General features: G+C 37.1%; 1 protein-coding gene across 4 annotated transcripts in view; it reads left to right on the top strand.

The window, feature by feature from the left end:
- Nucleotides 1-12,248, top strand: part of LOC115417459 (cAMP-specific 3',5'-cyclic phosphodiesterase 4D-like) — a 239,641-nt gene that overhangs the window by 171,304 nt on the left and 56,089 nt on the right. The window contains exon 1 of one of the 4 annotated variants that reach the window (XM_030131390.1): nucleotides 2,310-2,839. The exons of the other annotated variants lie outside the window; for them this stretch is intronic. Coding sequence (XP_029987250.1) covers nucleotides 2,706-2,839 — 134 coding nt within the window. The 5' untranslated portion in view covers nucleotides 2,310-2,705. Of the gene's footprint in view, nucleotides 1-2,309; nucleotides 2,840-12,248 lie in introns of those variants that run through there. 4 annotated transcript variants of the gene reach the window in all.

The raw sequence follows: 12,248 nt of genomic DNA, 5'->3' as shown, positions 1-12,248 counted from the left end.
TGATCTAAAGTGTAGGAAATCCGACTTGGCTGCCTCTTTACCTGACGTCGGTTTGATTCTAAATCCCTTCCCATCTCACCTCATCATGCGTGTGCCGGCCAACACGTCCAACTCGTCTCCTGCCCTGTGTCTCAAAAGACAAATATTTGCCTTTGATGTCGACAGCAGCCGGTGAATCGCTGAGATCACCAGGTCCAAGTCCAGGTCCAGGTCCAGGGAGTCCATCGGGCTGTCTGAGTGAAACAATTTAATGGATATAAAACACTATCAGGAGTAAGGTGAAGTTTAATGTGTCTGTGGGAGGGAACTGAGGTGTGTAGAAGAAGTCTTTTATTTAGATGATTCACTCATAGTCTGAGTCTGAAAACCAAGGACATCAGACTGGTTATAGTTCAGGTTCCACATTCAGACCAGTATGACCTTTAAATGGACCGGACCAGGAGAATAATAACATAATAACCTATAGATAATAATTCAAAGTTTTCTCTTTGTTTCAGCATGGGAAAAGTTAAATTACATTATTTAAATCTTTACTTCTGCTTAATGATGACTCTTAGAACTTTCTCTTCAGCAGAGGTGTATATTATGGGCTGCCCTCACTGCAGCCAACCAAACGCTGGCGTTGAGATGGCAGCCGCCTCATACTTTATCACGGCAACAATGGATCAGTTATTTTCTACATATAGTTATGATGGAGAGGTCAGTGGCCCGGATGCATGCTGCCAGTCGAAAAACGCTTAGTCTGTAGGATGGTGTTTATATTATGGTTAAAGAAAGAGTGCAACATAATTATCTATGACTATCCTGATCGGTTTATATCTGTAAATTATATTCTCTTTCATCTATATATGTGTATGTGTTTTTATTAGTGGTTTTCACATTTTGAGATCCAGGTTGGTTTGGTATGGGGGTTGCCATTGGTTCTGAGGGGGGGTTATACTTTGTGTGTCACATAAAATTGTATCATAAAATGTGAATTTCTTTCTTTTTTGTATCGTACTTTTGGAGATTCACAGTGAAATAAATTAAAAAACTGATTTAAAAAAATTACATTATTTAAATGTGAATAACTTGAACAACCATGAACGACGTGAAATTTCTTAAGAAAAATAAGTGCATTTTTAATAATATTATGTCTCAGCTTATTATTAACACAACTTACAGATCACAGTGGATCCACAAATGTACAAAACATTTAGTAACAGGCAGAATACTGTTAAAATTACACTTATTTTTCTTGGGACATTTCAGGTTCATATTTGTTCAGGTTATTCACATTTTTTTTATGAAAGGATAGTTTGTAAATGTAAATATTTTTCTAATGTAATTGTAGTTATTCACATTAAACCAAAAACTAAATTTGGAGTTGTCCTTATTTATTTATAGGTTATAATTTTAGATTTACCTACCGCTTCACACCCCCTCATTTGAAAATCTGCAGAAAAAAATCGCTACTTTGACCCAGAATCGAACCTTGTTTTTCTGCATTGCAGTCCAAAGCGTCACCTATTTAGTTTAATCTCCATTGGCCCAGTGACTGATCTATTTGTTATCTGATTATCTTGGTACTTTTCGGGATGTGACGTCTACGTCTAAGCTTCAGGGTTAATTACAATTTGTTGTGAAATATGACGGTAATGCACAGGGCGTTCTGTAAACAAAGCAAGCAGGAATATGACCATTTGGAGAAGGATATCACATATGTTTATATATATAGCCCCTCCGCCCCTCCCTTTCGTTTTTTCTGGATCCCCTACTGATGTCACGTGAGATCACATTGGTTGTATGTGACCCCTGAACTAAACCAGTTCAAGACCCTTAACTTTAACATCTTCAGTGTCATAAATGTAAATACTTTTCTGTCATTTGACTTTTTTCACTTTAAACCAAGAACAGAATTTGTAGTTTTCATTATTTATAGGTTATTAAGCTTTTATTTAACTTGGGACCTTTAACTTTTAATATCTTCAGTCTACTTTTTGTACTGAAGGACCAGATTGGATGCTTTGGTGGGCCGGTTTTGGTCCGCGGGCCACATATTTGACAAACATTTAAAAAAAAAAAAAAGTCCAATTGCTGCTTTAGAGACAATCCAAAGTGGAGGCCCCTTTTACCACACACATCTACTACCACAAACTCCTACAGCCAAAACATGCAAAAATGTGTTTATTCTGCACTTAAATAACTGTAGTAGGAAACAGCCTGTGGTTCCGACGGCGCACAGTTCATGTCATTGGTAAACCCGTCACCAGTCCATGTGTTGGGAGGAGGAGGAGACAGAGGAGGGAGGGGGAGGAGGGAGTCTTTGGGGCAGACCGAGAGTTGAGCCCTGAACTCCTCAACGTGGATCCAAACCTCACCGCTCCGCCGTGCGCTCCGGGTCCAGCTCCACGAAAAGACGCGTAAAAGCGGCGCGGTGCTGGAGGAACTGACTCTAAAAACAAAACAAAACAAAACAAAAACCAACCCTGAACAGCTTCCACTTTCCGTTCCCTTCACTTTGTGGTCGGAGGCATGCCGTTGAACCCCACCGAGGAGGGCTTTCCTCCGTCCCGCCGTGCGTCTATGGATACCCGGACCGGCGTGAGGGGAGCGGACGGAGCGCGCAAGAGTGTGGGAGCGGAGGAGCGCGCGGAGGAACGGCCAGAGCTGTAGAGGACGAAGAAGAAGAAAGAAAGAAGGAAGAAAGAGAGACAAGTCCCAACATGAGTTTACCGACTAACTGCGTGTATCTGCCCCCGTCGGTCCAGGATCGCTACTTTAAAGTGCGCGGCGGGAATATGTGCGGCTCTCCGTGCGCAGTTAACAGACCCATCGACATCGTCCAGAAACGCAGGCGGTAGGCCAGATGTGTGTTTGTCTGCTGCTGATGTCAATGCATGTGAAGGGGTGCACACATTTGCACCAGAACCACTTTTTACCTCCGCCAAGGAGGTTATGTTTTTGCCAGGGTTTGTCTGTTTGTCTGTCCGTTAGTGTGCAACATAACTCAAAAAGTTATGGACAGATTTTGATGACATTTTCAGGGTTTGTTGGAAATGGGATAAGGAAGAAATGATTAACTTTTGGGGTGATCCGGAAGAAATCCTGGATTCTGGATCACTTTGAAATTTTCGTTAACATTGTGGTAAATGGGGCCAAAATTTTCGTTTCCCAATATCTCGCTTAATTATTGACCAAAACTCATGAAATTTAACTCAGGAATTGACAATGGGGTCCTCTATCACATTTCAAAGGCTGATCCGGATCTCATCCAGAAGGCGGATTTTATTTTAAAAAATAAATGTAGGATTTGTATCACCGATTATGTGGGGAATTTTTGCGCTTGGCGGAGGTCTGCGCTCTCCGAGTGCTTTTCTAGTTTTTATAGTCATACTAGTATAAAAAAAAATAATGTTAAACAAACTTGGAGTTGAAGTTAATATCAATGAATAGTATTTCTACTGTTTTATATTCATTTAAGATGAGTGGACACAACCTGCACACATGTTGAATGACTTAAGTAAGTAAGTAAATTTTATTTTTAGTGCCCAAACAGGGAGTCACAAAGTGCTTTACAGTGCAAGACAATTAAAATACAGTTTAAAATACAAGTTAAAATGCAATAAGTATGTTAAGTGACTTTTATTTGATTATATTATTGTATAATAGCACGAAATGTATCGTTACACTTCAATATTACTGTCTAATTTGGCTTTTTGTTGTGATAGAGGTGTGATTTCTGAGGTTAGACAGAGTATTGCAAAAAAAAAAAAAAAAATAGGTGTGAGTCTCATTCCAGATGTGGCTGGGACTTTTTTTTTTTTTTTTTTTTTTTAGTAATTCTGTGATTTCATTTAGAAAAAAAGCTCAGCTCACAGCTTTTATTGTGCAGAAGCTTTTTGCTTATTTCTTGGTTTCATTTTTAACCAGTGGATGAGAAGTGGTTTTTACATTCTTCAGTTTTGAAGAATTTGAAGTCATTTGCATAAAAAAAAAATCATCATGTGTTTGTAGCGGCCTTGTATTTGTATTATTTAGTTAGTTTAACCTCAGCTCTTAAGGACGTTGTTATTTAATCTATATGTATTTCAGTCATCTTCTGCTCATGCACCTTGGTGTGTTCATTCTTAACCTTTTTGGTATTTTAACCCTCTGTGGTATCAATATAAAACTGTTCATTTCTATCAGTTTGCTTATAATGTGCAAATTCCAACATTGGCAAAGTTACGTTACAGGTAACCAAGCAGCTTTAAGATCTCAGATTAAACAGAACTACTGATCTGCTCACGTCTGCATCATTTAATTCACTGTTTAAAGTAACTTTATTGTCATTTTTGTCATTTTCTAATGAAACGATACAAGACCAGATATATTTGTTACTATGTGGACTCATTTATTTCACTTTTTCACCATTTAAACTCTTTTATTCTACCGAGCACACACATACAGTTCTGTGCAAAAGTCTTTGTTGTTTTTTCAGGGTCGAAATGATCATACATGTTTATTTTTCAGTCTTTTTCTTCACATACAACAAGAGAATGCAGGAAATATGTGCACAGCCTTGAAAGACACAAAAAAACTGAAATTAAATGGGTTGTAAAGGTTAAAACCACTATTTAGTTTGACCTCTGACCCCATGACAGAGGCAGCACAAACAATTAGAAACATCTGTCGTGTTGAATGAAACCATGATATAAAACATCAGAAATGTATGAAAAATCTCATATTGTCTAAACAAAAGGGTTAAAGACATGTTAAAGGGAGGTCACACTAAATACAAACACTTTAGTTTATAGAAGCTGTTGAAGGAGACTTGGTTATTTTGTTCATTTTGTGATTGAATTGTTCATTTTTGTTCAGTTTGTTGATCATTTTATTTGTTTTGTTAATTATTTTTGTTCATTTTGTTTATTATTTTATTGGTTTTTGTTCATTTTGTTGATTATTTTATTCATTTTGTCTTTCTTTTGCAACATTTTTGCTCATTTTGTTGATTTTTTTTTTGTTCATTTTGGTTGTTTTTCTATTATTTGTTAATTTTGCCGGGTATTGATTAGTTTTGTTCAATTTATTACTGGTATAAAACCTTATAATTAATGTCATAAATCTCATATTGTCAGAACAATAAGGTTAAAGACATGTTAAGTTCAAAGGGAGGTCACACTAAATATGGCCACTTTAGTTTATAGAAGCTGTTGAATGATACCTGGATATTTTGTTCATTTTGTGATTAAACTGCTAATTTTTGTTCTGTTTGTTGATTATTTTATTGCTTTTATTGATTATTTTGTTGATTTTGTTTATTATTTTATTCGTTTTTATCCATTTTGGTCATTATTTTGGTCATTTTGCCCCCCCCCCCCCCCCCATTTTTGTTCAGTTTGTTGATTATTTTATTGCTTTTATTGATTATTTTGTTTATTATTTTGTTGATTTTGTGTATTGTGTATTAATTTTTGTTCATTTTGTTGATTATTTAGTTCATGTTGTCTTTTTCCCCCAATTTTTATTCATTTTGTCGATTATTTAGTTCATTTTGGTTGTTTTTTTTCTATTATTTAGTTCATTTTTGTCTGGTATTGATTAGTTTTGTTCAATTTGTTACTGGTGCAAAATGTCATAGTTAATGCCATAAATGTCATATTGCCTGAACACCAAGGTTAAAGACATGTTAAGTGCAAACGGAGGTCACACTAAATACCACTTTGGTTTACAGAAGCTGTTTTTCCCTGATACTTTAGTTTTTTCTACTGTTCATACTTCACATATATCAGATTGTATCTAAATACAGACACACTTGCATATATGTGGACATTAGAACGTTATTTTGGACGGTATTTTATGCATAGTTTCTTTTCCGTCACTTATTCTTATTAGGAGTCTGCGAAGCCTAACCTTAAAACCATTCTCAAAACTGACTGACTGTACTTTGTGCCGCCAACGTTTACTCTGTAAACCGATCTACGTCCCCATAACAAAAGTAAAACTCCCCTCCGTGCACCCGCACACGTGTTCATGTCGTAGGAATACCGTCAAGTGGCTTCTGCCGTAAAAGTCACAGAAGGAAATATGAGTAATTTCGCAGTCGGCCTTTGGGAAAGTCATGTTGACATCAGCCTGTGAGGACGGGGAGGGGGGATCAAAGTGTCTTTATAATGTCACCCCTCCAATAAAAAGTCTTCAAAGGGAAACGGCTAATGAACCCAGAGTCAGATGTGTTTTTATAGGCCTGATGGATCAACCATATGTGTGGAAGAACAGCAGAGGAAAGTCAGATCTGTTCAGGTCAGACTTTTATTTACGTCTGCGCAGATGTTTAGTTTCTGTGGTGAGATAACAGTGTGTTGTTTGTGCACAAGTGACACTAGTGACATTTCATTCCTCCTGATAGTGACATTTACTGTAACTCTTGGGGGCACATGAACTCACCGTGTCATATCCTGCCATTAATTTCTGTCCGATCACATTCCCTATTGTCTCATCCCGGTTCCTTTTCCTGTTCTCTAAAAACGGCCTCATCTTGTCCCGTCTTGTCTTAATGTGTTTTCGTAGTATTTCTCAGAGATACTGTAACGTCAAGCTGATATCGCATGAATATCTCTGTTTGCGTCAGGTTGGGATTGTTGGAATATTTTTCTTGCTCTGACTGTAAATAATAATTTTCTACTACAACTAACCATCTACTTTCTTCACATCTCACTTAGGAAAAAATATCTCACATTAAACTTTAAGGAAATATTGATGTTTATAAACTATATGGACAAAAATCCTGGGACACAACATGTCTACAGCTGTAAGGTGTCCTGTTCATGAAGATTTGAGATAAAAATATCAATATTTCCTTAAAGTTAAACAGGAGATTTTTCTTCCTAAGTGAGATGTTAAGAACGTAAATGAGAAAATTATTATTTTTAGTTAGAGCAAGAAAATATTTTAGAAATTTAGAGGTAGAACATTTAAAATGATAGTCATGGATAAAAGAAAACAATGTTGAGAGAAGTTAACCTTATAAAGTCTGAACCATTAAATCACTGACAGAAAATTCCAGTTCTTTGAAACTGGATCCTTTATTGGTCCTTCTGAACAACCAAAAAAAAAATCAGTGATTGATTTCAAATATCAATTTCCATATATGAGTTTCAATTTTGTATCTTATTTGATACATTGGGTCTCAATGCTCAAATATTATTATTTTTGAACAAACAAAAACATAATATATCACAAACATGTATATCAACTTGGTAATTCCTTTTCTAAATTGTCAAAGTTCTTCCTTCTTATACATTAGGTTTTTCAAGAAAAAAAATATCACACTAATCATGTAGAGGGCTTCAAAACTCATGTATCAAATATGATACGTTTGGTGTTATAGGGTTAAGTAAAACCCATCTTTTGGGCATTTTGGAAGCAAAGATAACAATTTAAACCAGGGGTGTCAGACTCATTTTAGTACAGGGAGCACATTAAGCCAAATTTGCTGTGATGTGAGCCAGACCAGTGAAATAATAACATAGTAATATATAAATAATGTCAACTCCAAACTTTCCTCTATGTTTTAGGGCAAAAAAAAGTAAAATTGTGCGATGAAAGTGTTTATATCTACCAACTACCCTTTAAAACGATGTGAATAACATTAACAAACTGAAATTTCTTAAGAAAACTAAGTGCAATTTTAACAATATTATGTCTCAGTTTATCATTTACACATGTACATTATAACATACAGATCACAGTGGATCTACAAATACACAAAACATTTAATAACAGGCAGAATATTGGTAAACTTATACTTCAGACATTTCAAAACGTTCGTATTTGTTCAAGTTATTCGTGTTTTTGTGAAATGATAGTTTGTTTTAGTGTAAATACAGTAAAATGACATGAAAATGTTTTCGTTTACAAAGAGAAAAATTTGCAGTTGTGAGTATTTGTAGGTTATTATGATAGTATTTTACTGATCCAACTCACTTGAGATTAAATTAGTCTGTGTGTGGAACCTGAACTAAAAGGATTAATATCTTCAGTGTAATTTTTGCATTGCACATATTCATCCCAGGGGCCAGACTGGACCCTTTGGTGGGCTGGATTTGGCCCCCGGGCCGCATGTTTGACACCTCTGATTTAAACCAAAATAACCAATGCAATGATATTTATCCCAATATAAAACTATATTATGACATCAGTCATTATTGTTTTGTATCCCAGACCCCTGTTTGAAAAGAAACACCTGAATTCAACGTGTCCCAATACTTTTGTCCATATAGTGTATTTTATTCAGCAGGTTTTTATCTTCAGTGATGATGATGGGGACTGATGTCAGACTCGACTTAGTCATTAAGAGTCACCTCCCAGCAGTGAGCGCTGATGTCAATTAAACACTGACTCACACTCAGGAAGAAAGAAACCTAACAGCTCATCAATCTGTGGAATAAGAAGAATGATTTTATTAGTCACAGTGGTTCCACAGCATGTAGAGCCCATCGTTTTCATCATTTTGGTATCATTATACTGACACATTCAGGAGGGTTTATCCTGCTCTGTGTCCTGCAGCAGTGGAAGGAAGGAGTCATCTGCTTCTTAGCTCACCGGCCAATAGGCAACGAGTTATTGTGAAGGCGCCGTGTCTGATGTTGTCTGTCGTTGTTGTTGTCATTAGTGGCTTTTCCATTGGACCTCTGCATAAAACTTTACCGATATTTACTAAATGTTGAAAAAACAGAAGTGCGTAATGTCGGTTTTTCCATTAAATCACAAATGTGTGTGTGTGTTGTCTGGTTTATTTATTGTATGTTTATTTATTATCATGAGATGATACGAGAAGTCATTCCATAAACATGGTGACAAACGTAGATATCATGTTGATTTACAGATATATTCATTAATATTATATCTTGCCCTTCTATCTCATACGAAATTCAAAAATGATTCGGTTTCCTGGTGTGTCCACACATACTGCACTATGTTTCTTCTAAAACTCTTCTTCTTCACTTGTTGTAATGTCCGTCAATATCTGTTTTTTTTGTTTGTTTTTTTTTGTTGTTTTTTTGTACATGTGACTCTAACTGTGGGAAAAGGTCTTGTGCAGTATACCAATTTTGCTACCCCTGAAAAACCACCTCTTGCCAGCGTAAAAACTTTTCATCGAAAAATGAGAGTTTTGGTGAAATTGCTGTTGTCCCATAAGGCAAATTTTTATGCACACGTTATATTCACACAATTTGAGGGTCAATGGAAAAGCGACAATTGTTGTCTTCATTAGCAATTTCTTTAAACATCTTCTCTGACGAAACTACTGTTTGGATTCATTTAAATTTTTTTATGTTGCTTCCTTGGGACAATGTCCACAAAGTTTCACATTTTTTACAAATTTTTGAATTACTAAAAATGTCCCTTTACTTATAATGGTCTATATTTTGATGCTTATAACATGTAAATGGTTACAGATACCAATACAGTTACTATTGATCACTGATAGGAAGTCATATATGGACTTTCATTTGTTTCCATGACCTTTGACCTTGAAGGGGAAAAGTTTGATTTTGCAATTTTTGATACATTTTTGAAAAATTAATCATTTGTCTTTACTTACAATGGCCATATTTTCAGTCAATCAGTCAAATTTTATTTATATAGCATCACTGGGGCACTGCGAGCAGTTGTGGGCCCCATGAAAGGTAAACGTTGTGGGTCCTTCATAAAATTCAGTATCTTGTCAGTCTGTCGGAGTGGGTGGATGGGTAGGGGTGTGTACGTGGGGTAGGGGCAGCAGTTATATACATGGGGTTGAGGTCCATAACTAACATAGCTAACACTGGCGTGAAGCCAAAGTGAAACTTAACATGCTTCCAGTGTCTTACTCCTGGCTTCTGTGCCTCTTTAATACAATGGATCTTACATGAAATTTTCACAACTTCTAACCTGTATCCACTGGAACCCCTCCACTGCTCTATGGACCCCCTACAAATGCTGGGCCCATGAATTTGTCACATTCCCCCCCCCCCCCCCCCCCCCCCCCCCCCCCCTTATAGCACCCCTGTAGCACCACATAATAACAAAAGCTATCTCATGACACTTTACATTTAGAGCTGGTCTCAGCAGACACCAGCAGAATCCTCCAGGAGCAAACACTGGGTGACTGGTGACAAAAACCTTCCTTTAACAGCAGAAACCTGGAGCAGACCCCAACTCCTGGAGGATGGTTGTCTGCTTTCATTTTGATGTAACGTGTAAATGGTTACAGATAGGGATGCACCGATGCCACTTTTTTCCAGACCGAGTACGAGTACTTACATTTGAGTACTTGCCGATATCGAGTACTGATACAAGTCCTTAATAATCCCATTCCAGTTCTTAGTTCCTTTTGTAAATGTGCTTTATTGTCGTTGTCATTAGTCTGACTAGAAAAAAATTCTGCTACTGACATTTAATGTGTTGGAATGAGCATTTCTCAATTAATCCACCAGGGGGTGCCGCTCTGAATTAACCATACTGGACAAATACCATGAAGAAAAGTACAGTTTTTTGAGAAGAAGAAGAAGAAAGTCAGTAATAACAAACATGGAGACGACAGAGGTAACACTAATGTGATACTAATATTGCAGCGTTTTCACTGATAAGGTTTAAAAGTTTAGCTTCAGCAGGAAGAGAAAAGAGAAATGAGTGATAAGTTTGGTTTTCACTTCTGTTGGCGGCGGTCCGCACCTCTCCGTACTCCCGCTGGTATTCTCTGTCTGGGTACTCATCCACCAGCACCTGGAAAATGGATGGAATGTTCGCAGAGGACGGACAGAACGCTGCGTCTGTATCTGTCTGTGTCTGTAACGTAACTTGCAGTCAGCGTTACTTTTATCAGCGTCATTTATTTTGCTAAATCTCCACACTCTTCACACTCCACACACATTATTCCACCGCTGCGTACCTGCTGCACTGAACTGGGAATGTCAAACAGCCGTAAGTGGTATCGGTGCATTTGTATCGGATACCTTTAACGAGTACGAGTACACACATTGAGTATCGGAGCCGATGCCGGTACTCGTATTGGTATCGGTGCACCCCTAGTTACAGATATCAATATAGTTCCTATTGATCACTGATAGAACTGATATATGGACTTTGGTTTAATTAGTTGAGTTCTCCTCCAGTGGAAGTACCATACACTTTTGATTGATCTCCTGCATCCAGACCACAGGACTCTGACATAGAGACAGAACCACACAACCTCACACATTCAACTTGTTATTGATTCTTGATGGAACCTGCTGGTTTGATACAGGGGTTCGGTTTTTCAGTATTATTACCAACACGGTGCAATAAATTACAGCTTTCGTGTAACGCTTTTGGAAGGCGACTGCAGACAGGATTGAGTTGCTGAGGTCAGAGACATGCAGGTCTTTGCATGTATGTGACAGTCGTGGTGAAATGTCTCATGTATGTGCAGCCTCGTGTTCTTCTGCAAATAACACGTCACAGTTCATAACACGAGTCGGAGCCTCTCACTGTGTGGTTCTGCAAATACTGTGGAATCGTTAGAAGTCAGTCTCATTTTTATGGTTTGTCAAGCATGAAATAGTGGATCATTTGTTCTGCTTTTTTCATATTTGACTCCATTTTTCTCCCTTTGTCAGCCCTAGAAATGCATTGTGTTTTATAGTTGTTCAGGCTAGAGGTGGATATGAGAAAAGTGTTTCCAAAAGGTTTGATTTTACGGTTCACTTTATTTATGTCCGGTATGTCCGGCTGCAACAGGTAAATGAAGTCTATGGAAGGGTGCTGCTTTCCTTCATTGTGAGTTTTATATTATAAGACAAGGTTATAAACATCCTGGCGTGCAAATGTGAAGTTTGCGTTGGAGTCTCTAGGACAGGGGTGTCAAACTCATTTTAGTTCAAGCCCAATATGATCTGAAGTGGGCCGGACCAGTAAAATAACAACAGTGAAAAAAATTAAATTACATTATCAAAGTGTTTACAGCTATAAAGTTCCCTTAAAAATGTGATTAACCTGATTCTAACAGTATTATGTCTCAGTTTATCATTTACACATGTGCATTAAAACAACTTCCAGATCAGAGTGGATCTACAAATACACAAAACATCTAGTAACAGGCAGAATATGGTTAAAATTGCACTTATTTCTCTTAAGACATTTCCGGTTGTTCATATTTGTTCAGGTCCTTCATACACTACAAACAAAAAGTTAAAGATTTTTCTTTCTTTTTTTTTGTCTTTTTTTTTTTTTCATTTTTGCCATTTGTAAATAAAACTAGG

Source organism: Sphaeramia orbicularis, chromosome 4 (genome assembly GCF_902148855.1).
Source record: "Sphaeramia orbicularis chromosome 4, fSphaOr1.1, whole genome shotgun sequence".
Lineage (NCBI taxonomy): Eukaryota > Metazoa > Chordata > Actinopteri > Kurtiformes > Apogonidae > Sphaeramia > Sphaeramia orbicularis.
This window is presented reverse-complemented; position numbering and strand designations above follow the sequence as displayed.